Source organism: Callorhinus ursinus, unplaced genomic scaffold, assembly GCF_003265705.2.
Source record: "Callorhinus ursinus isolate GAN/ISIS: 27379988/994484 unplaced genomic scaffold, GSC_fseal_2.0 scaffold18, whole genome shotgun sequence".
Classification (NCBI taxonomy): Eukaryota; Metazoa; Chordata; class Mammalia; order Carnivora; family Otariidae; genus Callorhinus; species Callorhinus ursinus.
In genome coordinates, this window is record NW_027397080.1 from 7,534,392 (window position 1) to 7,561,717 (window position 27,326).

At 52.5% G+C, this 27,326-nt stretch overlaps 1 protein-coding gene across 1 annotated transcript in view; it reads right to left on the reverse strand.

Annotated features, from left to right (window-relative positions):
• Nucleotides 1–27,326, reverse strand: part of LOC141374479 (uncharacterized) — a 65,788-nt gene that overhangs the window by 12,117 nt on the left and 26,345 nt on the right. The window contains exon 3 of the mRNA XM_073903581.1: nt 2,747–2,866. Coding sequence (XP_073759682.1) covers nt 2,747–2,866 — 120 coding nt within the window. The remainder of the gene's footprint in view (nt 1–2,746; nt 2,867–27,326) is intronic.

Below are 27,326 nucleotides of genomic sequence, written 5' to 3' on the forward strand. Positions count from 1 at the left end.
CCAAAAGTACAGAGAAAGTTTTCTTGCCAGACAGCAGTTTCTAAGATTTGTGTGACAAGGCCGGGTACAATTCAAATGACTCTGGGTGATTTAATCTGCTTGGGGCTGGGGTGGTAAATCAGTGTGGCCCAGGCTGCCACCGCCGCCCCAGAAACCCACGAGCCGAGCGGCTGGTAGGCGTTTATCTGCAGATCTGCAGGTGCGTGAACCACGGCCCGGAGAGTTCCCCTCTGCTGCACTCGGAATACATTTAGAGGGTCCTACAGCCTCTCCCGGCCTACATGTTCCACCAGGAAATAACATTCCCAAGGATGCAGCCCCAATTCCTCCCTCCCTTCCCTCGCCTCCCCCCGACGCTGTCAGAGCAGCTCCCCCCGCCCCCCAGTCCGAGCCCGCACCGGACTTCTCAGGGAAGGAAACCAGCGTGGGTCAAGCTCCCACTGAAACAGCTGCCTCGCTGCCAGGTCCTTGTGCACCCACACACCCATTACCTCATTTCATCTCCACAACAACTTAATGAGGGAGGCATGTCCGTCCTCAGTTTACAGGTGACTTAATTGAGGTTCAGAGCGATTAAATAACTCGCCCAAGGTCATTACACAGCGAGCAGGAGAGGGCAGAGCCAAGATTCAAATCCAGATTCATAAGACTCCCCAATCCTCCTGTGGCATCCACCCCTCTGTGGAGACCAAGGAGAAAGTAGAGGGTAGCTGCCCCTGGAACCGTGTCGTTTGAGAAAAGAGAGGGAACGGTCCCCGGCTGAAGGGGAGTTGTTGCTCCGAGTGAATGAAACAATAATTTTTCCCACACAGGAGAGATGGCTAAGGAGAAGGTAGTCACACTTATGAGGCTCCTACTGTATGCGGAGCAGACGTGCCTACATGGGAGCCATGCACCAGATGCTCAACACCCAGCATCCTCCCCAGGAGTCCATAAACAGTGGGAGGCTGGTAAATATTTCCCAACCAGCAGGCTGGAAGAAACAGAGACCTGGTTTATAGCATTTGCCCATTTCTGGGGTGTAAATACTCCCACCGCCGCCAACTTGGAGCTACCCATGGGATGGTACTGACCATTGAGTTGAGAAGAGATGCCCTCGGTCGGTTGTGGAAGCAGCCAGAACCCACTCCAGCACACCAATGCTGTAAGAGAGGTTTTATTAAACCCACTCAACAGCTGAGATCATACAAAAAGGCACTCGGGCCTGAAATCCATTTCTTTACAACTTTCTAAATCCACGTTCTGTCCACAGCCCCATATTCCCTGAGCCAGGGGCAACACAGGGAGCCAGGACCACCAGCCTCTACTCTCCGAAGGTGGGCAGAGGCCTGTGAAGCCCCGAAGGGCAGAAGGAGACCAGTGGGTCGAAGTCCAGCAGACCGAGGTTCAGCATCAGGGAGAACTTTCTGAATGCCCCTCCAGGCTGCCAGGAAGCAGCATCTCGTCATGCCTGGCACATAGTGAATGCTCAAGAAAGAATGAATGAAGAAATCAGTAATCGAATGAATGACAAAGCCATTACACTGACTTTTCAAACTCACCAAATCCAAAACTGAATTCACTCATTTTCTCTCTCCAGAGATCTATCCCCCCGCCTCCCGCCCGCAGTGTTTCCTGTCTCAGTCAGTGAGGACCACCAAGCCAGGAACCCTGGGGGCCCTTGACTCTCCTTCTTCCTCACTCCTCACATGCAAGCAATCAGCAAATCCTATCTCCTCCACGTCCTGGTTCCCCCTGAACAGATGCTGTCCATAACATACCCACTCTGTCCCGTGCCTCAGACCGCCACCATCTCTCCCTGAGCAGACCCACGGCGCACTAACTGCCCTCCCGGCACTCCCCCCCCAGGCCTGTCTGTACCCACTCCCAGCCCCTATCAAATACATCATCAAAGCTGTCCACATGATCTGTCAAAGTGGCCCCTCTGAGCATGTCCCTCCCAACCCTTCCATGGCTCCCCATTACCCAGAGGATGGAATGGAAGTCCCCTGGTCCTCCAAGGTCTGGCCTCATCTCCGGCTCCCGTTTGATCCCTTACCTCCTTGTCTGCTACACATTGGTATTGATTCTGGAATAACACCAGACTTCATGGTGTCCTCTACACACCATCCAGGCCCTGCTCTTTCTATACCCCCTCCCACCTCCCTTCCCCTCACCTCAAAAACTCCTTTAAGGCTGAAGTAAGATGATCTAGAAGATGATTCCTGGGGGCCTTTTAGACTAATATTTCATGATGACTCTAATGCCAAGTCCTCACAGTCAAAGCCTTCTGGATTTTATAGTCACCTTCTCTCTTCACGGGACCCTACAAGGGTCTTTAGGGGCCCTCTAGTTCAAGTCCATTGTTTTATAGAAAGAAAATCGAAGGCCCAGAGAGGGAAAGGGATTTGCCCAAGATCACACAGCTAGTCAGCAGTGGCAGAGCAAGGGCAAGAACCAGGCACCTGCGTCGCGGCCCAGGATTCTCTCTTGGCACCACGCTCTCCACCCTGATCCCCTGATTCCAACACAACCATCCTGACTACCCCACCCCGACTCACCTCCCCACACCCAAGCCAGATTAGCATCTTCCCGGCTTTTGTTCACACGGCAACAAGGCCCTTCCCTCACCTCCATTCAGCTTCCAGGGCATTCCACCCCCAGGAAGCCCATCCCGGTTATCAAGCCAAACCCACCCACACCCCACATCCTTCCCCAAACCCCCTGTACTGGTCAGAACCCAGCAACTGCGGTTTGGTTCACTCACAGTGGTCGGTGTCTTGCTCCGTCTCGCCAGGTAGGACACCCAGGCCTCAGGGCTGACCAGTGTCTCATCTTCTTGTTCTCCTTCTCCTCCTCCTTCTACATCCTCCAGCTCGATACACAACTGCTCGAGGTAACAAAGGAGAGTGAAAAGAGCCTGGCATCTAAGGTGAGGCCCGTGCAGGGTCAGATCCCAGTTCTGTATACCCCTGACTGCTCGATCTTAGTCCATCTGCACCTCAACCTTCCTTATCTACAAAATGGGTCCTACCTCCCAGGGTTGTGCTGCAGACTGAATGACATCACCCACATCACAGGCCTAGTACTAAGTGGGCTCTTGCTAAACGACAGCCTCCTTCCCCACTGCCTTGCTCAGTGAATCCCCGAGACACTCGGAGAGAAAAGCTCCTCTGGGCTGGGAGGTGGGCAGACTTGTGGACATTTTCTCTCACTCCCATTTTCAACAGGCTATGAGCAGCCTGTGTGCAGAAACATGGGGCGTATCCAACCCCCTTCCCCACCCCCAACAATCTGCTTTAACCTTCCTATCTCAAATGTCTTGTTTATTTTAATATCACCCGTTTCACTTTTCTGTGCATGCAAAAAAAAAAAAATTACAAAAACAGATTTAAGAGGAAAAGAAGTATTTCATGAGGAAAACTGTCTGCAGCCCTGTTTCTCTCTCAGGAAAAAGTGGCTGTGATTCTGGCATGAGAGAGGGAAGCTTAACCACTTCTCTTCACCACAGCTGCCAGGAGAAGTGCATTTCAGAGTGGAACAGAACCTCCAAATGAAACAGTATGTCTCCCAGCCAGGCGCTTCCTGTGCCCAATTCCGCTTGGCAGGTGACACCCCCAGCTCGAGCAGGGATCCAGCCCCGACATGAGCAACTCGCAAGACTCTCTGTTTCTGCCCACCTCCCGCGCAGGAGAACCAGCCCAGCCAGGCCCTGGCAGGCCACTGACCTCCAGGATGAGGCTCTGAGAGGGAAAGGAGATCACTGAAAAGGGGGTGGACCTGCCTGGCCAGTAGCCAAGGGGACCAGGACCCCTCCCAGTCCCTGAACATTCAGGGACCAGCCCTTTCCTCTCCCCAGATGAGGGAGGTTTAGCATAAAGATCAGATCCAAGACTGGCTGCTCAAAACAAAGTTCAGAAAACTCGCTGCTATTTCCCCTCTTTCAAAGGTGTCATTTTGGAGGGCTACTCTGGATGCAATCCAAGGGTTAAACTTCAGAAGGGCTCTGCCCCCCCCCCCCGCCGCCCCCCCCCCCCCCCCCCCCCGGGCAAAAGATGAAGAACTGAGAAAGCAGAAAATAGCACATGACCTCCAAATATGCACAACAGAGACTGCCCCAGGGCAGAAAGCTGGCTGGGCCAGGACGGTGGTCCCCCTCCCTTATCCCAAACCCCATACCTTTATTAATGTGGCCTAGTGACTTGTACTGAACTTACTGTCCCTTGAACTCTTAAATCTCTTTCAAATTTTTTTCTAGTAGTCAAGACGGGCCCCAGCATTTATCCCTGTGACATTTCATCATGCTAAATTCCCCTCATTGCTCCATGTTGTTGAGATCTTTCAGGATCCAGTCTTTCCCATCTGAACTTGGCTTTGTCCTTTTTCTCTGTTCTGTCACCTCCTGCTCTTATAGGCCTACAACCTTTATATCTCCTTTTGGGTCCTTGACATACACTGGTCAGAACAGGGTAGAAGGCAGAGCCCCACCGCTGCCTCTGAAGACCTTCGCAGACTGACCCGGTGCCACCTCTATGAACATCCCAAGGTCGTCATTCAGCCAGATGGGAGCGCCCTCCATGCCCTCACAGCCATCCACCATGTCCTCGAGAGCAGGAGAGACCCTACCTCGTGTCTCAGGAGGCAGTGTGATATGACAGAAAGTTCCAGGCTTGCGTCCCCGCCCCATCAGTCTTGGGAAAGTCATTTAACTTCCTGGATCCTTCATTTCTCATCTGTAAAATGGAGACCATCACCTCTCGTGCACGACTTGTGAAGATTAAGATCGTATATGTGAAGTAGCCAGCTCACAGCAGGTGCTCAGTAAATAACATACCCCTCTCCACTGCACACAAGCTCGTTTTCCTCACCCACCAGTCACGAAAGCCATCAGGAATCTGAAAGATTTGCCTGGTCTCAGCGAACCCAGGCTGGCTCTAGGAATCACTGACCTCTCTAAGTATCACAGATGTCACCATCCATACGAGGCCCTCGCACTAATCTGAGATCAGCCAAAGTCCTGGACCTTTTTTATGTGAACTCCGATCAAGGCAGTCTTCCCTTCCTGGATCAGTGCAATTGTTTATTATTTTTTTATTTTTATTTTTTTTAAAGATTTTATTTATTTATTTGAGAGAGAGAATGGTAGAGAGAGAGAACATGAGAGGGAAGAGGGTCAGAGGGAGAAGCAGACTCCCTGCCGAGCAGGGAGCCCGATGCGGGACTCGATCCCGGGACTCCAGGATCATGACCTGGGCCGAAGGCAGTCGCTTAACCGACTGAGCCACCCAGGCGCCCCTGTTTATTATTTTTTAAAGATTTATTTATTTATTTGAGAGAGAGAGAGAGAGAGAGCACGCAAGGATACACCCATGAGCAGGTGAAGGGGCAGAGCGAGAGGGGCAGAGAGAATCTCAAGCAGACTCCCCACCGAGCACGGAGCCCGATAAAGGGCTTGAACTCACGACCCTGAGATCATGACCTGAGCCGAAATCAAGAGTCAGATGCTTAACTGACTGAGCCACCAGGCGCCCCTACACAATTGTTTAAGTAAAACAGTAACAGTAGTAATAACAGCCTAATCCTTCCAATCCTGCCATGAAATAAAAAGTAACTCCATCTTTCCTATGAGGAAACTAAGGTGCAGAGACCTTCGAAAGATCACACAGCGGGAAAGTGTGAAAGCTAAGCACAGCTCTGTCTGACCCCGAACACCATACTCTCAATATTAGACAATATTTCCTAAACGCCAGCCCAGGGGGCAGGGGAGCCTTTGTCTCTAGCCCTCTTGCACTTGTCCTTTTTGGCTTCCGCCCTGAGTGCACTTGGTTGAGCACCTTTGGGTCCTGATACTGTCAGCCACAGGGGTGGCCACGCCTCAGCCCCACCTCCCGGCAGCTCTGTGCCCACCACCTTCACATAATAAAAGGGACTGGACTGAGGCACCAACCCACTGCTGCCTGAGACCGGGACCAGGGGGCTCCTTGTCTTGGCCCCAGAGACTGATCTCCACACATACACCCTAAGCTCCTTGACTCCTGGGCCCTTGACTCCCCCACAGCCTAAGCCCGGGGCCAGCCTGGCCCCTCTTCCCCAGCTCTTCACCAGGACCCAACCACCTGCTGCCCAGCCCTGACACCTCTGAACTGACCACTGCCTCTTGAACCCCCAATGGCCAGGATCCCCACCTGCCCAAGGGGCACCCCAAGACCCCTCCTCCCAGCCACGTGTCCAGACTACCCAGATGCCAAGCCCAGCCACCCAGGATGGGGTGGCTATCCTCCAGCACTGATGACCAGCCTTCACCCCTCTGACTCCTCCCGGCCCAGGGGGCAGACTGGTTGCAGGGTGAGGGAATTCCCTAAGTTTGGGGCCCAGGCTGCCCATGGGAAAAGGAGGGAATGGACCCAGGAAGCTGCCAGGGCTGGGGCTTAGGCCCATGGCCACCAAGGGGACAGCCGGTCAAAGAAAGGACTCCTGGAGATGCCAGGGGAATCTATTGTGGGTCTGTGGGCAGAACCTTGATGATGTCCAGTCTGGATGCCCAGAACCTGAAGCCTCTATCAGAGGACTGCCCTACAGGCCTCAGAGGATGGAGCTTTGGAGCAAACCCACCTGCATCCCAAACACAGTCACCCCACAGTCAAAAACACAGCCCCTTGACACTCCCATCCCGCAAACACTCGCTTTACAAACCCACTCACAAAACACACTTTGCAAATCCACTCGGACAGAAGCCCATCCAGTCATTCAATAAACACGGGCCAAGCACCTGCCACCTGCCAGATGTCGTGCTGGGCATGGGGAATACATCAGTAGCCAAACTGGACAAAGATCCTGCCCCTTGTGAGGTCTCTCATTCTCACAGGGACACCAACGGTAAAAATGAACTTAAATAGGGGCCCCTGGTTGGCTCAGTCGTTAAGTGTCTACCTTCAGCTCAGGTCATGGTCCTGGGGTCCTGGGATCAAGCCCCGCATCAGGCTCCCTGCTCGGCAGGAAGCCCGCTTCTCCCTCTCCCACTCCCCCTGCTTGTGTTCCCTCTCTCGCTGTGTCTCTCTCTGTCAAATAAATAAAATCTTAAATAAATAAATAAATAAATAAATAAATAAATAAAGTAAATCACGTAATGTATTGGGAGGTGATAAGGACAGGAGAGAAATTAAAACCAGACAAGGAGAATCAGAGTGCCTAGCAGGAGGCAGGCAGCAATTTTAAGTAGGGTGGTCAGGGCCTCATTACAAAAGGGACACTTGAGACTTCCGTAGCGACATCTACATGGCCCGCGGCTCCTGTGTCCACAGCACAGCTCTAGACATTTCCATTCACATTACCTCCCACAGTCAGGTATATACTCCCCGTCACAAACGCCAGAAGACCCACTTAGGGAACCAAACACCACAAACCTGGGCCACTCCCGGCAAGAAGGTTGATAAATGTCACCAAGTTCGTGGGGACGCCCACAGGACCCCACTGCCTCTTCCAGCTCATGTCTTCTCCTTCTTCCTCCACGTACTGCCTAAACCCACTGTCCTCACCTCGCCTTCACCTCCCTCCCTGACGCCCTGCAATCTGTTCCTCCATCCTCGGAGCTCCCTCAGAACCGCTCCTGGAAAGGGAGGCAACACTCTATTTCCTAAAAAGTACCTTTCCCTCTCACCTGGCTTTCTACACCTGATCTGCCCCTCGCTGACAGCCCCTGCCACTGGTCCACGTATGGGACTTTACAATTAACAGCATTTTCAGGAAAGGAAGGGAAGGGATGCTCAGGAGAACACTTGAAGGAGACGATAGAGTCGTTCGTTCATTTGTGCGTTCATTCAGTGAGTATGTGTCGAACATTCACAAGGGCACCTGTGCCAGAGATGATCCTAGCGGGGGAGACATGCGTGAGCAGAGCAGCTAAACATCCTGCCCTCATTGAGTTTACGCTCTGGCAGGGAGAGAGAAACCATAAACAAAATAAATACGTAAACATAGAGTGGCGTTCAATGGTGATCAGTGTTATGGATGAGAGTAAAATGGAAAAGGGGGGCAGGGCCTGGGTGGCTCAGTCGGTGAAGCGTCTGCCTTCGGCTCATATCAAGATCCATGGGTCCTGGGATGGAGCTCCGAATCACAGGGCTCCCTGCTCAGTGGGGAGTCTGCTTTTCCTTCTCCCTCGGCTTGCTGCTCCCTGCACTTGTGCTCTCTCTCTCTGTCTGTCAAATAAATAAATAAATAAATAAATAAATAAATAAATAAATAAATAAAATAAAATCTTTAAAAATTACATAAGGTGCCTGGGGCGCCTGGGTGGCTCAACTGTTGAGCATCTGTCTTCGGCTCAGGTCATGATCTCAGGGTCCTGGGTTCAAGCCCCGCATCGGGCTCCCTGCTCGGTGGGAAGCCTGCTTCTCCCTCTCCCACTCCCCCTGCTCGTGTTCCCTCTCTCTCTGTGTCTCTCTCTGTCAAATAAATAAAAAAATATAAATAAATAAAGTGGAAAAGGGGTAGGAGGGGGTGCAATTCAAAACAAGGATGTCTTCACGCTCACGAACACTTCCACTAAGCAAAACATACCCACAGATCATTTCTCAAACTCACTGTCACACACATACACACTCACACTAGACTCACACAGAGTCCTCTCCACCGTGAAAAGTGCACTCACACAAACACACCCACACAACACACCTCCACATGAACGTGCACACAAACACACTCTGCGCGCGCGCACCCCCCAAGCCCAGCTTACTCAGAAACACCCCATCAAGGTCACCAGAGACTAGAAAGGCGGAGCTGGTAGGACCCTCGGTGGCCAAAAGAAAAGGAAGGCCAGAGAGGGACACCAGCTTGCCCGAGGCCCGCGGCAGGCTGGATGTGACTCTGGCCCCAAGTTCTTTCCCATACACCATGCTCTCCTCTGTCCCTAGCCCACCGACCTCAGCATGCGACAGAGGTTCCCACACTTGTCAAAACCCACAGGCAAGCACACAGACCTGTGCGCAGGGACATACATGCAGACATGCACATTCACACCAAAACACAAGCCTCATTCCCCTCTTGCAGGCAGCGAGGTGGGGTGAGATTTGGACAGCTTCTCGCAGTTTTAGCTCATCCCCTTCAGTGAAGCTCAGCCTCTCACCCCCTCCACTCCCCCTGCGCATGGCAGCCATCCCAGGCACCACTGCATTTCCCTGGATGGCATGCGTGTGGTATGAAGGCATCATATGCAAATGGGTACACGTGTGGTTTGCAAACGGGGTGGGCACATTTGTAACTATCCATGCATGGGGGGGCGTTGCCATGTGTGAGCACCTTTATATGTATGTGCAGGTGCACGTCTGTGCACATGTGTGTGCACACTCCCAGGAAGATGGAGAAATTTATCATCTAAATCTTGCTTCTCGGGGGGATGAAAGCAAAGCAAAGTTCAGGTTTAAATCACACCACCACGGGCAGGAGGGGTTCCCTCGCCTTACATGATTATCTGCGTGCGGTGTGCAGTGGAACGGACTGGCAGGCAGGAGGCGGTGAGCAACCCGTCAGCGGGGAGTCATTTGTTGTCTCCAGGCCCTTGGGACGTGCCGTGGCTGCTCCAGGAGCGGGAGACCCGGAGTGCAGTGGCGAGGAGCCCCTGCCCATCCCAGGTGCCGGGAGATGGGGGAGGAAGGGGCTGACATCCGGCTCGAGCTTCCCAGTGCTACAGAAAAAGCAGAGACCAGGCAGGAACCTCCAGGCCAGAGAGAAGCCCAGGCTGGAGGGAGGGTCCAGGCAAAAGGTAGAATAGGTCCCAGGGCAGCCCCCACCCTGCCAACCTCTCGAAGACCAGGAAAACACCCGCAGGGCACACCCGCAGGGCTCAGGGAAGTCAGAGCCTGAGGCGGTTTGCCTGACTTTTCTCCCTGGGTCGGCAGCTCTTCCCCATCTCCATCTCCATCCCTCTCTCTTTGTTTTGTGTGATTGCTCTTTGTCTCTCCCTATCTCCCTGTCTCTGGGATTCTTTTATCTCTTTGTGTCTGACCCTTCAGGCTTCTCCCTCCATCTGCCTGTCTTGCCCACTTGAAGTCCCTCGATCAGCTCTTAACTTCAAGGCTTCCCTCTGCGGACCCCTGTCACCTGTGGCCGTGCTTGTGACACATCACACACCTCCCAGGGCATGTCTTCCCCCCTCGAGCCCCTTGTCATTTGGGGAACAGGCTGAGAGAGCCGGGACTGGAAACCCCACTGTACAGATGAGGAAACTGAGCCCCCAGAAACTAGGAGGCTTGCCCAACACCAGGCAGCAGTCATGGAATTAAAAATCCAGGTGTGTTTCCATTGTGTGACCACACCACCTGGAAGCATGAGCAGTTCTCCCCAGTACCCCAGACCCTAAATCGAAGAGAATTCAAGAACTCAGTGCCAAAAAACAGCTCATCCCCAGACCAAGCCCTGAAACAGCCTTCAACTCACGAACAGTCGTACAGAACATAACCACTGAGATGGGAGGCATGGGGCCACTGTGTGTCCTCCCACGGACGCCCCATCACCACCCGACTCTGCCCCCAAGTCTGAAGTAGCTGTATGTCCCACATTCCCTGGGCCCACCTGGAACGGACGGGCTTCCTGCTTCTTGAGAAGGTGCCTCTCAAGGTCTCAGTTTTCCCATCTGTACAATGGGAACCGTGGGTCTTGCTCACACTGCTGAGCCAGGCCCCTGCACCTGAAACACAGCACGTCCTCTTCCTCTCTAGGGCCCCGATCCCTAAAAGACCTCTGACTTCAGCCACCAAGAGCCCTCGGCCACCTCTGAAGGATCCCTGTGCTCCCACTGGCTTTGACCACCTGGGCAGCCCGGCAGCGACCGCGAGGCTGGGGGCCCAGAAACCAAGCCCCATCTGCGCAAGGTCCACCAGCCTCCTGGAGCCTCCACCGCCGCCTCCAGCCCCCACCCAAGAGGCGTCAGCACCAACGACCCGCCAGGGCCTGCCCATTTTCCTTTCTTTTCATTGCTGGCTCCGTGCGCAGTTATAGAACCAGGTCTCCACAGAGTAATTTACTGGCAGAATCTCTCCCAGAATCCAGCTTGAAACCAAGCTGTAAAAACAGCTTCGAGTGTAAATAATTCATGCAGACAATATGACTTTTTTATGTAAATTCGGTGCATTAACCCTCTATTATAATGATGGACGACAGATAGGGGCGACGTTGCCTTGGTAAGAGCTAATGGATGGCCGCCATAAATTCACTGCACATTTTATTGTGTTGCTGGAAATTGTGCCTTCAGGCGATGCTGTTTACTTTTATGTAAAACTCTAGGTTCCCTAAATATTACAAATATTTTACATCTAGCTCCTCAGCATTTGGGCTCTGCCCACAAATCAAGCTTTCTCCATGTGAGTTGTAATTAAAGGTTTGTTGTTTTTTTTTTTCCTGGGACAATTATCTCCAACTATAAAGAGAAATATTTTTCCCCTTTAGATGTTCCGTCATTGACTTATTAACAAATCCTTTGAAGAAGGAGGTTGTAAGCGACTCGCCGTGGTACTTGGCACAAGTGGGTCGGCAAGAGAAGGGGCGCTGTGGGTCCAAGAGCTTAGTGGCTGGCTTTTATGTCTGCCCGCCACTCTGGTTTATTTACACATATGATATTCTGGGCCTTCCTCCCCTCCCCCCCCCCCGCTTCCTTTCTATAATTCATGACCACTTTAGCAGGGTAATTCCTCCTGCCACCTTTGCAAGAGATTGGCCCCTTGCAAGCCCCCTGCCCACGCTCCTCTGGGGGTGTAGACGGCGGGGCCTCATGCCTGCAAGGGTCAGAGCAGAGTCTTCCTAGCTGGCTGCCCATACACAAGCTGATTCATCCCTCTCTTGCCCCCCAACCCGCTCACAAGGCCCAGAGCGCCCGGGACGGAAACTCGGGTTTCCTGCATCGATTCCCGTCCAATCCGAAGTGTTGGAGTTGCCTTTTTGGCTCAGTCCCTGCCCAGGCAGAAGTCATGAGGATGCCACTGAGTCTTGCATGAGGTCTGGGAAGAGGAAGGCCGAGAGCCTCAGAAGCTGCTTAATGAAGGGAGGCAACAGCTGGAGCAGCAAGCCTTCTTAAAAATAATCCTCACACTTGTTTATTATGGTCATCAATATTAATGGCCACTCTGTTAATATTCATATAGCTGCATTAACATCATCCAGAAGCTCCTGGGATCTCTAAGCACTTCTAATGGCATGTGGATTCTGCCTCCAGGGCCCCCACCTCTACACCTGTCCCTCCCCACGGGCATGACACCCATGCAACACAGGTCCCAATCCACCCTCCCCTCTGAGCGGCACCTGCCTTTGCAAAGCCAGAGCCACGTGGGATTCGGAGTCATCTCCAAGTCCCAGGGGCTCTGCTGTGAGGAGGGCACGGGCAGACGTTTCCTGCCTCTCCAAGGGGCACAGGAAGGTTCTGACAAAGATGGCTCAAGAAAGAAAGATAGTTCATTTCCCCCTAAGGGCTCATTTCCTGCAGAGTCAAAAAAAAAAAAAGACACGTTGGTTAAAAACAAAGATGAGATATCATTTTTCACCCATTAGATTGGCAAAGATAATTATAATAATAATGGCAACAGCAGCGACGGGCTTTCTTCCCATACATGAGCGCTGTGCTTAGCCCTCCGTGCTGGCTCTTACTGAATCTCCTGACACCTTCAGCTCTTACTGAATCTCCTGACACCTTCGAAACGCAGACTCTGCTTACCCTCTGACCCAGCAAGTCCATTTTAGGCATCATCTGCATGTTAATAGTTGAAACCGCTGCTCCCTCTAAGTGACACCCTCTTGCTGTTACCCTCCTCCGCAGCCACCTACCCTTCCCCCCTCCATCCCCTGACCCCGTCTCTTGCCCATTCATCTTCGGACCTCATTGTCACGCCTCAGAGTAGCCCTCCCTGACTCCCAAGTCTAGGTTACCTGCTCTTGTCTTACTCTCTCACAGCTTGAACTTTTCATTCATGCTTTGAGCACTTTTCCTTTGTACTCCGTATCACGTGCTTCTTGGATCATTATTTGTGTAAGTGCTTAAGACATAAGCTCATGGCACAAAACCGCTGTCTCCCCTGCTGGCTGGGACTGGATGTCCTGTCTCCTCACTACATCATAAACTCTGTAAAAGCAAGGACTGATCATGTTGTTTTACTCACCCTTTCGATCCCTAGCCCGGCCCTGGGTTGGCACACAGAATGCACTGGATAACATCTGTGGCGTGAATCGAACGAATGAATGAACAGGCGAATGAATGAATGAAATTCACAAAGATATATGCACATAGAAGTTCATCGCGGGGATATTTATAAAAGCAAAACAATTGGAGGAACACACATCACCATCAGCTGGGGGCTGGGTCAGTAAAGTGAGGCACCTCCATGCACATAATGCAGGCATTCAAACTGAGAGGTGGATCTCCATGTATTGATATGAAGGATGTCCATGACATATTGCTGAGTGGGGGGGGGAAAAACAGGTGACAGAACAGCATGTGTCGTCTGATCTCACTCAGGGTAGAGCTGCATACGTGGAATCTATTTGTGTATATTTATGCACAGAGAGAAGTCTGGAAGGACGTTCACCAAAATGTTATGTGGTTATCTCTGGATGGTGAAATCTGAGGTGATTTTTACATTTTTCTTTGAACTTTTCCATATTGTCTGAATTTTTTGCAGTGAGCATATGCATCCTTTTTTACAAAATGATAAAACTGCTTTCAAAAGAAAAAGTATAGGTACGTTGGGCAAGGATGGGAGGGGTGCCTTGGGAGGGGCTCCATCCGAGGCCAGGGGGACCAGACAGAAGCTGGGGCGGGGGGCTGTCTCCCCTCTGGCGTGGGCTGGGCACACCCCAGAGGCCCCAGCAGAGGGACATTTAGGGCCAGAACCCCCCACCCCAGCCCTTCCCCGGGCACACCACGCCTGTCCAGAGTGGAGTTTCTAAATAGGGGTTTCCACATTTGATTCTTCTGACATGCTTTACCGCCTGAGAGCTGTTTTGCAAAATTCATAGCGGTTTTCACAGGCTCCAAGCTTCCTGGGACCAATTCCATTCTGAACAATAGCAGAGTGTCTGCTTGTGGGCGGGGGTCGACCCACCCCAGAGCAGCCTCCCAGCCTCTGTGAGCAGGGACTGTGGGGCTGAGTGTCGAGGCCACGGCATGAAAATACATGAGCTTGCCCTTGTCCTTGTCGCTGCCCTCCTCCTGTGGAGGGGAGGGAAGGAGAGCAGCTGCCCCCCTCCCTACCCTCGGTGCCTGAGGGGACTCTCCCCCCAGGAGGTGAGCGAAACAAAGCCCTTTCCAACATCCCTCTCTTTCTACCTGGATCACCTCCTGCGGGGGTTTCCTGACCTAAGAGCCACCTAAAGCCCTCCGAAGCTAATTGGCTTGGCCAAGTCAGGGTCACAGGGCAAGATAATGGCAGGGTGCAAGATGGAAACCAGAGTTCCTGCTGCTTGCCCAGTGCATGCCTTAATTTTAAAAAGGCTTGGTGCCCCATTCCTAAGATCAATCCAAGAGGTACAGCAGCACGGTCATTACCCCCAAACGAAGCCACAAAAGACCCATTACTGGGCTCCCTGTCCTTAGCCCTGCCCTCCCTCAGTCAGTACCCAGGATGATTTCTACACAATTTACTCACCAGCCATTCCTCTGCTTAAAAGGTTTCTGTGGCTCCACACTGCCTATTGGGTGGGGGAGTGGGGGGGGTGTGGGGGGATCTAAGCTCCTTAGCCTGACACTCAAGGTCTTTTGTGATATGGCCTCAGTAGCACTCCAACCACACCCATCCCCACTCCTCCCCCTGCACACTTGCGCTCCAGCCACACTGAATGACTTCAAATTCCCCCAGCCTGCCCTGCCGTCCTACCTCCACACCTTGGCCCATGCTGCTCCCTCCCCACTTCCCCTGGATAATTCCTACTCATCCTCTAGGACCTGGGAGTCACCTCATCTGGGAAGTCTTTCCTAATTCGCCCCTGCTCCCAGGCAGATCCCATCAATCCATGCCTCCTTCAGCTCCCCAGACCCCTGTGTGACTATTCATTAAATTGACACTTTATTCAACAAGTATTAATTGACTACCTACTACGTACTGGCCCTTCTCATGGCATCCAGGACGCATAGTGTGTGTTTCTGGAAGTTCCTTAAGGGCAGGAACATATTACCAGGGTCCAGCCTCATTCTATTTCCCAACTACGTGGTAAAGGCACAGAGCATCAGCCCCATTTCACAAATCAGAAAATCAGGGATCCCTTGGCAGGCTACAGGCATGGGCAAGAAGAGAAAAGAAAGGGTTTCCTAAAATGCAAACCTCACATGGCAACCCCCAACTGTCAGTGCCTGCCCCGAACTGCCATCCCCAAACATTTCACCTGTTCGCCCCACCTACAGGCCCCTGCAAGGGCAGTCCTGGCTCTCTCCCCTCCCTCTGCTACATTCTCCCACCTTCCTAAGCCTTTTATCATTCTTCCCAGACTCCACCTCTTTTCCTGATGGGCCTCTGCACCTGATTTTACCCCCTCCTATGACAATTTTCTGTCTTGTTCATCTTGGTCTCTCAAATGCCTGATACATAGTGAATGCATGAATAAATGAATTAATGAATGATCTCTCATAGGTGTTGCAGCCTCAAGACGTCTAAAACTCACCACCCTCCCTCCAAAGAGAACCCCTTCCTTCCTCCTTCTGTGTCCACTCTCTCAGTGGACACCCACATCAACCATCCAATCACTGGGGCCACAGATCAGGTGGCACCCCAGCTCTTCCCCTCCACCCCCCCAACTCATTATCTAATCAATTTCTGCCTGCTATTGACTCTGACTCAGCAATTGCCTCCCCTTTATCCCCACAGCCTGGGCTCAAGGTTATCCCCCAGCAGCCGGGCCCTTGTATTTCCCTTCCAGAACAGCCTCCCGCTCTAGTCCTTCCTCCTTGCAGAAGCTACGGCGATGCTCCGCTCCAACCCTCACCTTCTTAAAGGTCTTCACTGGCTCCCCATTTTCCTAGTATGTGCCACCCTGGATGATCTACTCCAGGTGCCCCGACTCCTGCCAGCTCGCTCCTGCGGGGGCTCCAGCCTGTCTACTCTGTGTCTGCACTCCTTCAGGCTGGCTCACCCTCTGGGCTTCTTCATCTGCTAACCCCTCCTCATCCTCCAAGATTCGCTCAACAATCACCTCCTCAGAAAAGCTTTTCCTAACCCCACCTCTGATCCCACAGCATCTCCTACTCAGGGCTGAGTGCCCTTCCTTGCGGCCCCCACCCCCGTGCCATCACCTATTCATGGGTTCACCTCCCCCTGCTGCACTGGGGAGCTCCTCGACGGCAGGGCGTCCATTGCCCGGGGACTATTGATTATTGTTGTTTGGGGCACGGTAGGTTTCATTAGTCCCAGCTGACACACGAGGAAAGCCAGGGGCAGAGAGTTGGCGTGACTTTCCCAGGGCCTCAGAGCTGGCCAGCAGTGGAGTCCCAGCGTGACCCCAGCGGTCACTGTTTGCAGCGGGCTGTTCTTTCCACTGCATTACAACTCCCTCTCTGAACTGCTCTAGCAAGCATCTCACAAACGCGTGTGCACACAAGCACACACACATTCACACACACACTTCTCCATGTATAGGAATGCACATGGCATATCCAAACACATACAGAGGCGCACACAGCCCTCCTAACACACAGATGCACATACACAGATAGCGGACCCCCCCGGGCATGCCTGATGACCCCCACACACAGGCGCCTACACACAAGCGCTCACCGAAGTCTACATATGAACATGAACATACAGATGTGTGCACACACTACGTGCATGCAGAACCCACACGGATGCACACAGACACACACTGACATGCACCCAGACATACAGACAGACAGATACGCACACCTACCCGGTCACAAACAGTAAACCGCCTGCAGGCACGGCCCACAGAGATTGGCCATATACACACATGCGTTCAGAGATGCACACATATAAATCCACCTGTGTGAGACCAGCGAACAGGCACACACAGACACAGAGATGCCCTCATGTACCCCATATGTGCCTTCATACGGACACAGGCCACACATGCGTGTGCACGCACACACACACACACACACACACACAGATATGCATACCCACAGACCTTCCTAAGAGGCAGCATAGACTTGGGCCGGCGTGCACAGAGACCGGTTAGTGAGTGCCAGTGAATGGCACGGGTCAAATGGAGCTGTCTGCTAGGGGCGGGGGGGGGGGGGGGGCCTGTCTGAGGTACCTTGGGGCGCTCACATTTTTGCAGCTCAGGAAGGCAGCTGACATACCAGCCCGGCTGTGATGGTATTTTGCATAAATGCTAATGTATTAATTACCATGTACAGTACACAGAGCTGCCATTTAAAAGAAAAAGTTAAGACTTTTTAATTCAAAAGCCCCATGCGGGGTGGGGGTGGGGGGCCTGCCCCACATGGTGGGTGGAAACAGGCAGGGCAGCCGTGCCCACACCCACGGTCCCTGCACCCAGGTCCCCGCCGTTGGGGGGGCAGCCGGCCAGGCCTCTGCCTCAGGGGGCTTGGTGCTCTTGGGGGGCCATGACAGCGCCTGTGGAGCCCAGAGTCTGGAAGAGGGGTGGGGTGTGGAGGGCAGGGAATGCCTGAGCTGACAGAGGTGTGGTCCTCTGGGGGGAGGGGGCAGGAGCCCATCAGGACTCTTTCTTCCATTCACTGCAAGACAACTGGAGTAACCTTTTAAACAAGTGCATCAGCTTCTGTCCTGGCCTGGCTTTAATCCTTTCAAAGGCTTCCCAGGGCTCCTGGAGTCAAGTTCACACTCCCTAGAAGGGCCTTCGGTGCCCGCTCCTCTCCTACCTCCTGAGGCCGCTGCCACCACCCTCCTTCCTCACAAAACACCTAAGCTGGCCGGCCCTTCCACTCAGCGCCCCCAGGCTGCCGACTCCCACCGCCGTCCCGGGGATGCCCCTGGACCACCCCGCCCCGGAGGAGCCCCCTCTCTCCGGTCGCTCTCCTCTCATCACCGGGGGTTTACGCGACCCTCTTTGTTGATTTTCTTTGCTCAGCACTTCCAGCCACCCCCACCGTAGAGGCAGCTCTAGGAAGCCGGGTGTTGGCAGAGCCTGCCTCATCTCTGTACTGCAGCCCCTCGGACGGAGCTCGGCACTTCGCAGACGTTCGGTTAACTGTTTGTTAAATGAGAGAATGCGCCGGAATGAGTGAGAGATGCCCTTTCCAGCCGGCCCCACTCAAGATGCGAACTCAGACAGGAGTGTTCTCTCCACCTGCCTGGCAGGATGGTCCTGGCTCTTCTACCTCCCACGGCGGGCTCGTGTCCCAGAGCACCAGCATCCCGTGACATTCTGGAGACCAGTGTTGAGGGCCCCTGAGCCCTCCCTGCCCCTGTCGCGTGAAGGGAGCCTCGAGTGATGCTTTAAGCAGCTGCAACAGGTCGCTCCTCAGCCTCTCCCTACGTTCATATCCACCATCTCACACGAGCCCTGCCATCGGAAGAAATTCAGGTTCCGGGCCGTAGGCGATTCACCCGGAGTCCCACAGCTGGCCAAAGGAGGCGGGATTGAAATCCGTGTCTGATGCCCGATGCGGGGCTTCCTCCAGTGTACCACTAACCTCTCCCCTGCACCCTCGGGGATGCTCCTGGCAGCTGAGGCACAACAGCGACAGAAGGCCCCAAACATGCCTCACGCACCACACCTCCTCCTCACAGGGCCAGGGCAGCCAAGGGGGTCGTGCCAGGCAGGCGAAGAAAGCACCTGGGACCAAGCAGGCTCACCTCCAAACACAGTGGATGCTGTGCTGCTCCATCCCTCCCAACCCCAGCATCTTCTCCTCAGGCCTAATCCAGGCCGCACCTCCATCATCTCTCATTTATACTCCTGTGACAACCTCCAATCCAGACCCTCAGATCTGCCGTCCGCCCAAAGCCATCTTCCCTCAGCTCAAATCCTATTTCCCTCTCCAATGACTTCCCCACTCCCCACACCAGCTCCCCCTATTACTGCCCTTAAAGTGGTTTGTAAATGTGCATCATGGTTAAGAATACACACTGAGTTCAAATCCTGGCTCTGCCACATCCTAGCTGTGTGGCCTTGAGGGAGTTACCCAACCTCTCTGTGCCTCAACCGCCTAATCTATACAATGGGCATGATCACCATATTGCCCTCAGAGGGGTGTTGTAAGGATGAAAGGAGTTAAAATGTATAAAGCTCCAAAAACAGTGCCCAGGATCTGAAAAGCCCAGATGTAAGAGTTTGTTGTTATTTGCAATTGGTTTTTGCGATTACTGGATTCCTGTCTTTCCTCTCCGTGAGATTATAAACTCCGGGAGGATGGGGCGGTTGTGCAGAGGCTGCTTTGAAGCAACTCCAGCCCCTGGTTCCCTGTAGCCTTTGTGCTACTTTCTCCCTTCTGGCTGGGTGTGGGCCCGGGGCGGGGAGGGGGGGAAGAAGAGCATGCCCTCAGCAGGAAATGCTGTCGGCCTCGAGTTCCAGCCCTGATGGAAATGAGAGGCGGCAGCCAGAGAGGACTGCTCCCCGGGGAGGGCTGCGTAGGGGCTGTACCCTGCAGAGCCCCAAGTTTCCCGGGAGCCCCCACAGGGCCCCAGCTCCCTTTGTCCCGAGGTCAGGAGCAGCTGACCAGCCATGGGGGAGTTCCGCTGTCCCGCTCCGGCCAGCAGTCCAGATGTGCGTGTTTGCCCAGCCGAGCCCGGGCTCTGAAGGAGCCTTGTTGGGCATCATGAAAGGGGGCTTGTGTGAGGCAGACGGCCTCCGCACCCCAGCCCGCCTGCCTCCAAGACAGCGAGCAGGAATGCAGCCCGCAGGAAGCCCTTCCTACCAGGCCTGCCAAGTGCCCTTCTCGTGCCTTGAGAGGTCAGGGCCACTACCAGGAGTGGGTGCAACGTGCCAAGTGCGGACTAGACGTCTGGGTTCTGGTCCTTCCTCAGTTTCCTCTCCTGTAAGCTGGGGGAGGCCCCAACCTCTCCCTCCACTCGGTGGGGGTGGGGGGACGGTATGTGGAGTATGGGAAGCCTACAGCCTTGTAGGCAGAATAGCAGCGTGGCTAAGAGCTCTGGAGTCAGGAAGACCAGCAAAGAATTTTCACATCTGTGGACCTCAGTTTTTTCACCTCTAAATGAGGATCATACCTACTGCCTCCTGGGGCTGTCCTGGGGATGAAATGACATAATGGGAAGGAAGGACGGAGCATGTGCTGACGCAGAATAGGTCCTCAATAGCCCTGTGTTCTCGCTCCTTCTCTATTCACTGGGCTCCAAAACAGGGGATCTGAGGTTGTTGCCTGCACTGAGGGTGTGGGCTCCTTCCTCCCACTGTCCCAGAAGAAAAGCCACGGCCAGAGGCCCCCACGCCGGGCATGGTACCAAGCATCTGGGCAGCCTGCATGCCAGGCATAGGACTATTTCCAGGTAGAAAAGTTTCTGCTCCCCACCGTAGTCCCTGGGCACAGCTGGTACCTGGGCACAGGGAGTCTGGGATGTCCAGATACAGCCCATCCTTGTGGCCAGTCCAGCCCTGGGCAGCGCCAGGCCCTGCGTTCAGCTGGTTTGCCAGGCAGTGCCATCCCTGAACACAGCTGGTCACTGGGCAATGTTAGTCTCCGGACATAGATGGCCCCTGGAAACAGTCTTTGATCACAGATTACATACAGTCAGTCCCTGGGCACAGATGTTCTCTGGCATAATCAGTCCCTGGGCGTGAGTGGCCCATGCATCCAGCCAGCCCTCCGGCAGCCATGGAAGACAAAGTCAGTCCCAGGGCAAAGATGAGCCACAGACATAGTAAGTCCTCCAAGGGTCTCAGAGAGTAGGTGTTCCCCAGAGAACAGTTGCTTCTGGGCTCAGTTGGTCCTTGGGCACTGTGGGTCCCTGGGCATTGTCATTACATAGGCATGGTCAGTCCCTGGAGATGGCCGCTTCCTGGGCACAGTTGCCCCCCGCCCCAGGGCACAGCAATCCCTAGGCATGGGCAGTGGTCAGTAACTCTGGACTCCATTGTTTCTCGGTTCAGTTGGTCCCTTGGAGACAGTCAGTCTTTGACCTTAGGACAAACTGGGCCCCAACACAGTCCCTTGAGATCCCCCCCTTGATTAACATGCTTAGACCCATCACCCTTCCTTATGGCCTCCATCCCTACTCCTAGGGCCTGAAGAACTGGGACCCACAAAGGGGATAGGAAGGATCCTCTGGGGTCCCAAGAGCCCTGGCATGACCTGCTTGGTAGCAGTTGGAGGAGGCAGGATAGGAGAATGGTGGGGAGAGAACCAGGCCGGGAAAAGCAAAGGACTAGCTCCTTCGAGCAGTTTGCCTCAGTGCACGGGTGGGGGTAGAACACATGGTAGAAAAGGCCCTGGCCTGGAGCAGGAGACCCTCCTTCTCTCTGCCCTCCCCTCTCTGTGTTCTCTAGATATACAGAATGGATCCCACAGGCCTGTGGAAGGAGCAGGGGTTGGCCTGCTCCTGAATGTCCGCCTTCCCATGGGGACAGGTGCTTGACGAGTTTCTTCTAGTTCTGAGGAATTCATTCCCAATCAGGTGGCCATCCCTGTTCCCTCACCAGTATACTCACAGCCTTGGGCATGGGAAGAGGGAGGTGGCCAGTCCCGGGCATTGTCAGTTCTGGGCAACCGCTGGTGCTGGCTTTCTGATTCTTCCTGGGTCTGATCAGTCCTGCAGCTCCAACCCTCTACAAGCCAGCTGGGAACAGAGCAGCAAGCCCCGGGGGTGGGGCTCCAGCCCACATGGAGGCCCCGTCCCCAAGCCTGTTTGGTACTCGTTCCCTTCAGCCCACGTTATTCTCTGAAGGGGGCATGGTTTCTGCAGGATGATAATGTGATGTGGCATCCCATTAGCCAGCACCTGCCCTTTCTGCCCACCTTCCTCCCCCAGCCCCCATGCACATCAATGTTTAATTGAATTGCCAGTGTAGTGGTGCAAGTCACATCTGTTTTGGGGTCTGGGAATGAAGTGAGCAACACTCGCCCGTCACCCATTACAGGGGGCACCACCCACACATGAACCCTGCCATCGCAGACAAGCCCATGCTCAGGGACCATTCCAGATCACACACTTGGATATCCCCTGGGTTTGCACCCTCAACAAGAAACCGAAGGTAAAGCTGACTTTTAGGACAGGAATGTAAGGGAAGAGCACGTGGCAAGGGGATTCTATAGGGACGGAGAAAGGAAATTGACGACAGGGTGCTCTGGCAGAGTTGGCCAAGCCAGGACTCCCCAGCTGAGGTCTTCCGGCTGCAGACCCCCAGGGTGCAAGGGCTGGCCCCTGTGAGGTTAGTAATAATCTACTTACACTTTCTCTCTCACTGGCATCCCAACGAAAGCCATTTGACCAGGTAGTCCAGGAGAAGAACTTCCACAGGGAGCCAAAAACCCTAAGGCTGGAGAGACAAACAGACCTAAACTAGGTCAATCCAGTTCAGGCTGGTCCCAACTGGCTGCAACTAGATCTAACTGATCCAAGCTGGCTCGAGTCACACCAGACCTGTCGGGGCCAATTCAAAATGCGTGGAGCTGGCCAAGACTCAGTGAAGTCGAATCCAACTGGTTGTGACCTGCTCACACCACCTGAGCCCTGGGAAGGCCAGCAACTCAACACCCACTTGTTTTTGTGCTGCCCTTTGCATGGTAAAGCTTTACATGTCCCTTCCTCTGAAAACTGTTTGAATTCTTTTGTGTTCGGTATGATTTGTTTTTATTTTAATTCCAGTATCATTAACATACAGTGTTATAATGAATGTTTTAATCCAAGCATCACATCACAGTCGGAGGATGTAACACGTATATCTTCCCTGCTATTAAGGTGATTAGTTGGTTAAGTGCAAGAGTTGTCAATAACGTGGGTTCAAGTCCCCACTGCACTTTCCCGGTTGCGAGATCTTGAGCAAGTTACCTACTCTTGCTTATTCTGTCTCTCGTGTAAAAAATTCAGCTCTTTCTAGGACTTGCCTCAGAGAGGACAGTTTTGAAAATTAAGATTATATATAGGGGCGCTGTGCCTGGCATGTAATAACCACTCAATACATAGAAGTTATTCGTATCTTATTATTATTCCTTGGCTCTGACCTCACACAGCACAGCCTCAGATGACCAAGAGTCAGAGTCCTACACTGCCGCTGCCTCAGTGTGTGAACTTGGATAATTCAATCGAGTTCTCTAAAGCCTCAGTTTCCCCAGTTGAAAATAAGAGCACTAACACCTGCCTCAAGGGTCATTTTGAGGATTAAATAAAATGAACCAAGCACTTAGCACCATGTCTGGGACATGGTAAACACAGTACCCCATATATATTAGCTATCACTGTATTAATGACCAACACTTAAATGATGTTAATTCTGTGCTACATGTTCTATGTATATTCACTCAATTAATCCTTAGAACAACCCTAAGAAGTAAGTTCCAGTATGATCCCCAATTTCAGCAGAGGAATCATGAGGCACGAAACAGATTCTGAAATATTTTAGGAAGGAAAGGAAATTGTGCATTTGTCAAGGTGGAGGGCAGTGAGAGATTGAGCAGAGGACAAGTCTTGGGAGTCAGATGGTGATCAAAAAGCAGGCAGGCTTTGAAGTCACGTCCCCAGCTCAGTTTCTAGGCCTCAGTCTCCTCATACCTCAGATGGGAATAATAATCATTATCTCAGAGAATTGTGAGAATCAAATTAGACACCATTTATAGCTTGCACATAGTAGGTGCTCAAAAATGGAAGTTCCCTTTCTTCTTTTCTTCCACAACAACATAAGGCATTCAAAATTGTTGTGCACGTGCACAGTGACATTTGTCTGGGGTGACCCCTGTATAGCACACCATCTTCACATGACATCTGCCCATGTGTACTGTCCATCTCTAATGTGGCATCTGATCCAAGCTGCCTGTGTCTTATAGCAATACCATCTGGAACACATAGCTTCCAGGTCACCATGGCAAGGAAAAAGAGCTGGAATGTCACTCACCAGCTCTTCAGTGTTTCATTCCAGAATGTCACATATAACTTCAGCTCACAGACCACTGGCCAGATTGATCACATGGTTCTGCCGGGACACAAGGAAGCCGGGAGATATGAAGATCACATGAATTCAATAAGAAGTACATTTCTCTGGGGCGCCTGGGTGGCTCAGCTGGTTAAGCGACTGCCTTCGGCTCAGGTCATGATCCCAGGGTCCCGGGATCGAGCCCCTCATCGGGCTCCCTGCTTGGGGGGAAGCCTGCTTCTCCCTCTCCCACTCCCTCTTCTTGTGTTCCCTCTCTCGCTGCCTCACTCTGTGTCAAATAAATAAATAAAATCTTAAAAAAAAAAAAAAAGAAGTACATGTCTCTGCCATAGGATGAAGCTATCCATCCCAGTTGGGCTGCATCATTAAAGGTCTAATATCCAACCCGAAGAAGCTGATGGTTCTGAGAGCTCTACTAGTCTCAAGCCATATCTAGAGTGCTACATCCAGTTCTAGGTGTTGTATTTTCAGAGATCCCCAGACACATGGGATTCCCAACAAAAGAGAATACCAAATCAAAGACGGGGCTTGAATTCAGGTCTTGTGAGGAAGAGTTGAAAAGATGTTTGGCCTGGAAGAGAAGAAGTCTCAGATATCTAGTTTCAGATTCTTAAAAGAGCTGTCATGGAATATAAAAGAATGAAACTACCCTGTGGGGCTCCATAGGCAGAGCCCAGACCAGTGGAAGTTACATGGACAAGTCCAAGAAGGACATTCGGGGCTGAGCACAGGAGAGAGTGAATTCCCTGTCCCAAGAACGTGCAGAATATGCAAACAGAGTCCAGAAAGCCATTTGGTTGAGATGCTATAGAAGAATTCAGGTATCTGAAGGAGTTGGAATAGACATCCAGTAAGAGTCTTTATAGATAGACTTCAGATGGCAGGGGTAGGGAACACAGCTCATTCAGAATCTAAGCTTAGTCTCATGAGGAATCAGGAAGGACGACAGCCCTCAGAGCCCCTGTTAGGTTAGCTAAGCTTTGCTACAGGAACAGCACCAAAAACAAAAAACAAAAGTTCCATGGTTTAACAAATACAGGTTCATTTCTCCGGGACAGGATGGACTGTCCAGACATGTTGTCCCTGGACTCCTCCCCCACGCTCCTCTGGTGAGAAACCCTGCCGTCTGGGTGCCTCTCACTCTCAGGGACACTTATGAAGGACACCCAACGTGAAAACAAATAAAAGTAAATCACCCCATCAGAGCTATAAGTAATAATCAATAATTCAAAGCCTTGATAAAGTCTTGCTAGAGAGCGCTTCAGAGAGAAGGCACGGGCTGAGTTTCATGGTTAATTCAATGTCAATTAGCTGATTGCTAACTTCCCTCCAGCGAAATCGCATGCAGTGCAGGGGAGAGAAATCAAACGTGCTCTCGCTTTAACAAGCCTGGTGTTTCAATCATTCATCTCTGGCCGCGGGCTCAGAACCAATGCCAACAGACGTTCCTTCACAGTTTTATCAACCATTTCTGCGTGTCACTGTGTTTTCAGCTGCCCTTAATTGTGCCAGGACCATCTCTGGGAACCAGGGCTTCTTGAAATCCAAAGTCAGGAGAGCAGCTTTCTGCTTTCTGGAAGGTGTGGGACCCCCACAGCTCCCGAAACTCAGTTTCCCCAAGATAATCTCTTCCTCCAAGGGATACTGTGATCAGTCAGTGTGACAATGCAGGTAAAGTAAAGAGCAGGCAGACTGGTGCATAGTAGGTACTCAATTAGGGTAGTTTTCCTCTGCCCTCATTCAAATCCTGGGGTGGGTACATCTCTCACCTCCATACGTCCAGGCCCCTGTAAGAGGCCGCGGCCGCCTTCAGCACCATGGCCAGAGTCTCTGCCCCAGAGGCTGGAGAAGGGAGGGGGTGAGCAGGATGGGAAGATGCTGCAGGGCTCAGAGCCGGACGACCAGGGGAAAAATCAGTGTGACGGGATCCTGGGAATCCCTGAGGCACACTGCTTCCCTTTGCATCGGAGAGAACAGGCCAGAGAGGGTGAGGAACTTGTCCAAAATCACAAAGATGCCAGGTCTCCTGGCTAAGCATCTCTATAGCTCATGCTGTCCTACAGATGGTAAGGTCAGGATTCTGAGTCTCCTTCTTCCTGGGAATCCCTAGAGGGTAGAATCCGGGAGGGGAGCTATTGATGTACACAGACCCTGAGGGAGCAGATGGCTGCAGGAGATCTGGGCTCTCCCTGGGGGTTCCGCCCCGGTCTGGAATTCCTGGAAAGCATCCTTGGCTTACCTCTTGTCCCCACAGTTCTGAGTTGGAGGTTTAATAGGTCATTCCCATGCCTAGCACTGGGCACGACACTGCAGAGTAGGGAGGAAGGCTCCTGACACACATCCACACCTTCTCTTGGAAGGCAGACATATATCTCTCACAAGTGTGTAGCATGCTGTGATGGTTAGTTTTATGTGTCAACTTGACTGGGCTAAGGGATGCCCGGAGAGCTGGTGAAACATTATTTCTAGATGTGTCTCCCAGAAGTGATTAGCATTTGAATTGGCAAAGTAAAGAAGATCATCCTCACCCTGGCAAGGGGACATCAATGAACCCACTGAAGTCCTGAATAGAACAAAAAGGCAGAGGAAGGACAAATTTGCTCTCTGGTGAGCTCAGACATCCGTCTTCTCCTGCCCTTGGACATCCGTGCTTCTGATTCTTGGGCCTTCAGACTTGGACTGGGACTTGGCTCTCCTGCTCCTTAGGCCTCTGGGTTTGGACTGGAACTACTCCACCAGCTTTCCTGGGCCTCCAGTCTGCAGATGGCAGACAGGTCTTTGGATTTAGCCTCTATAACTGCATGAGCCAACCCTCCTAATAAATCTCTTTCTGTATATCTACATATATCCTATTGTTCTGTTTCTCCAGAGACCCTGAGCAGTACACATGTCCAGACCTTTTGGACTGTGCCCAGGTATATAATAACTACAGATATTTTGTCCTGGGCAAGACTGAGAATGTTCCTTCTGTGACACACAGGTCCTGGCACCCCCTCTCCTTCCCCAGGGGGTGCAGGAAGGCCACCCTCCCCAATCTCCTCTCTCCCAAGCTGCCCTTGGGTTTGGATCCTAGCTCCACCATGTACTAGCTGTGGGATGCTGAAAAGCTACTGAAACTCTCAGAGCCCCCGATTCTTCATGTAAAAAGTGAGGCTCATGAGAGTACCGAAATCATCAATTGTTGAGGGGATTAAATGAGATAACTCACATAAAGTGCTTAGCATGGTGCTCAGTAGAGAATATGTGTTTCATAAATAGTAGTGACCTTTTCTTAGTAAAAGTTTCTCTTGGAAAAATTCCAAGCCTTCAGCGTATCCCAGGAGGTCTGTCCA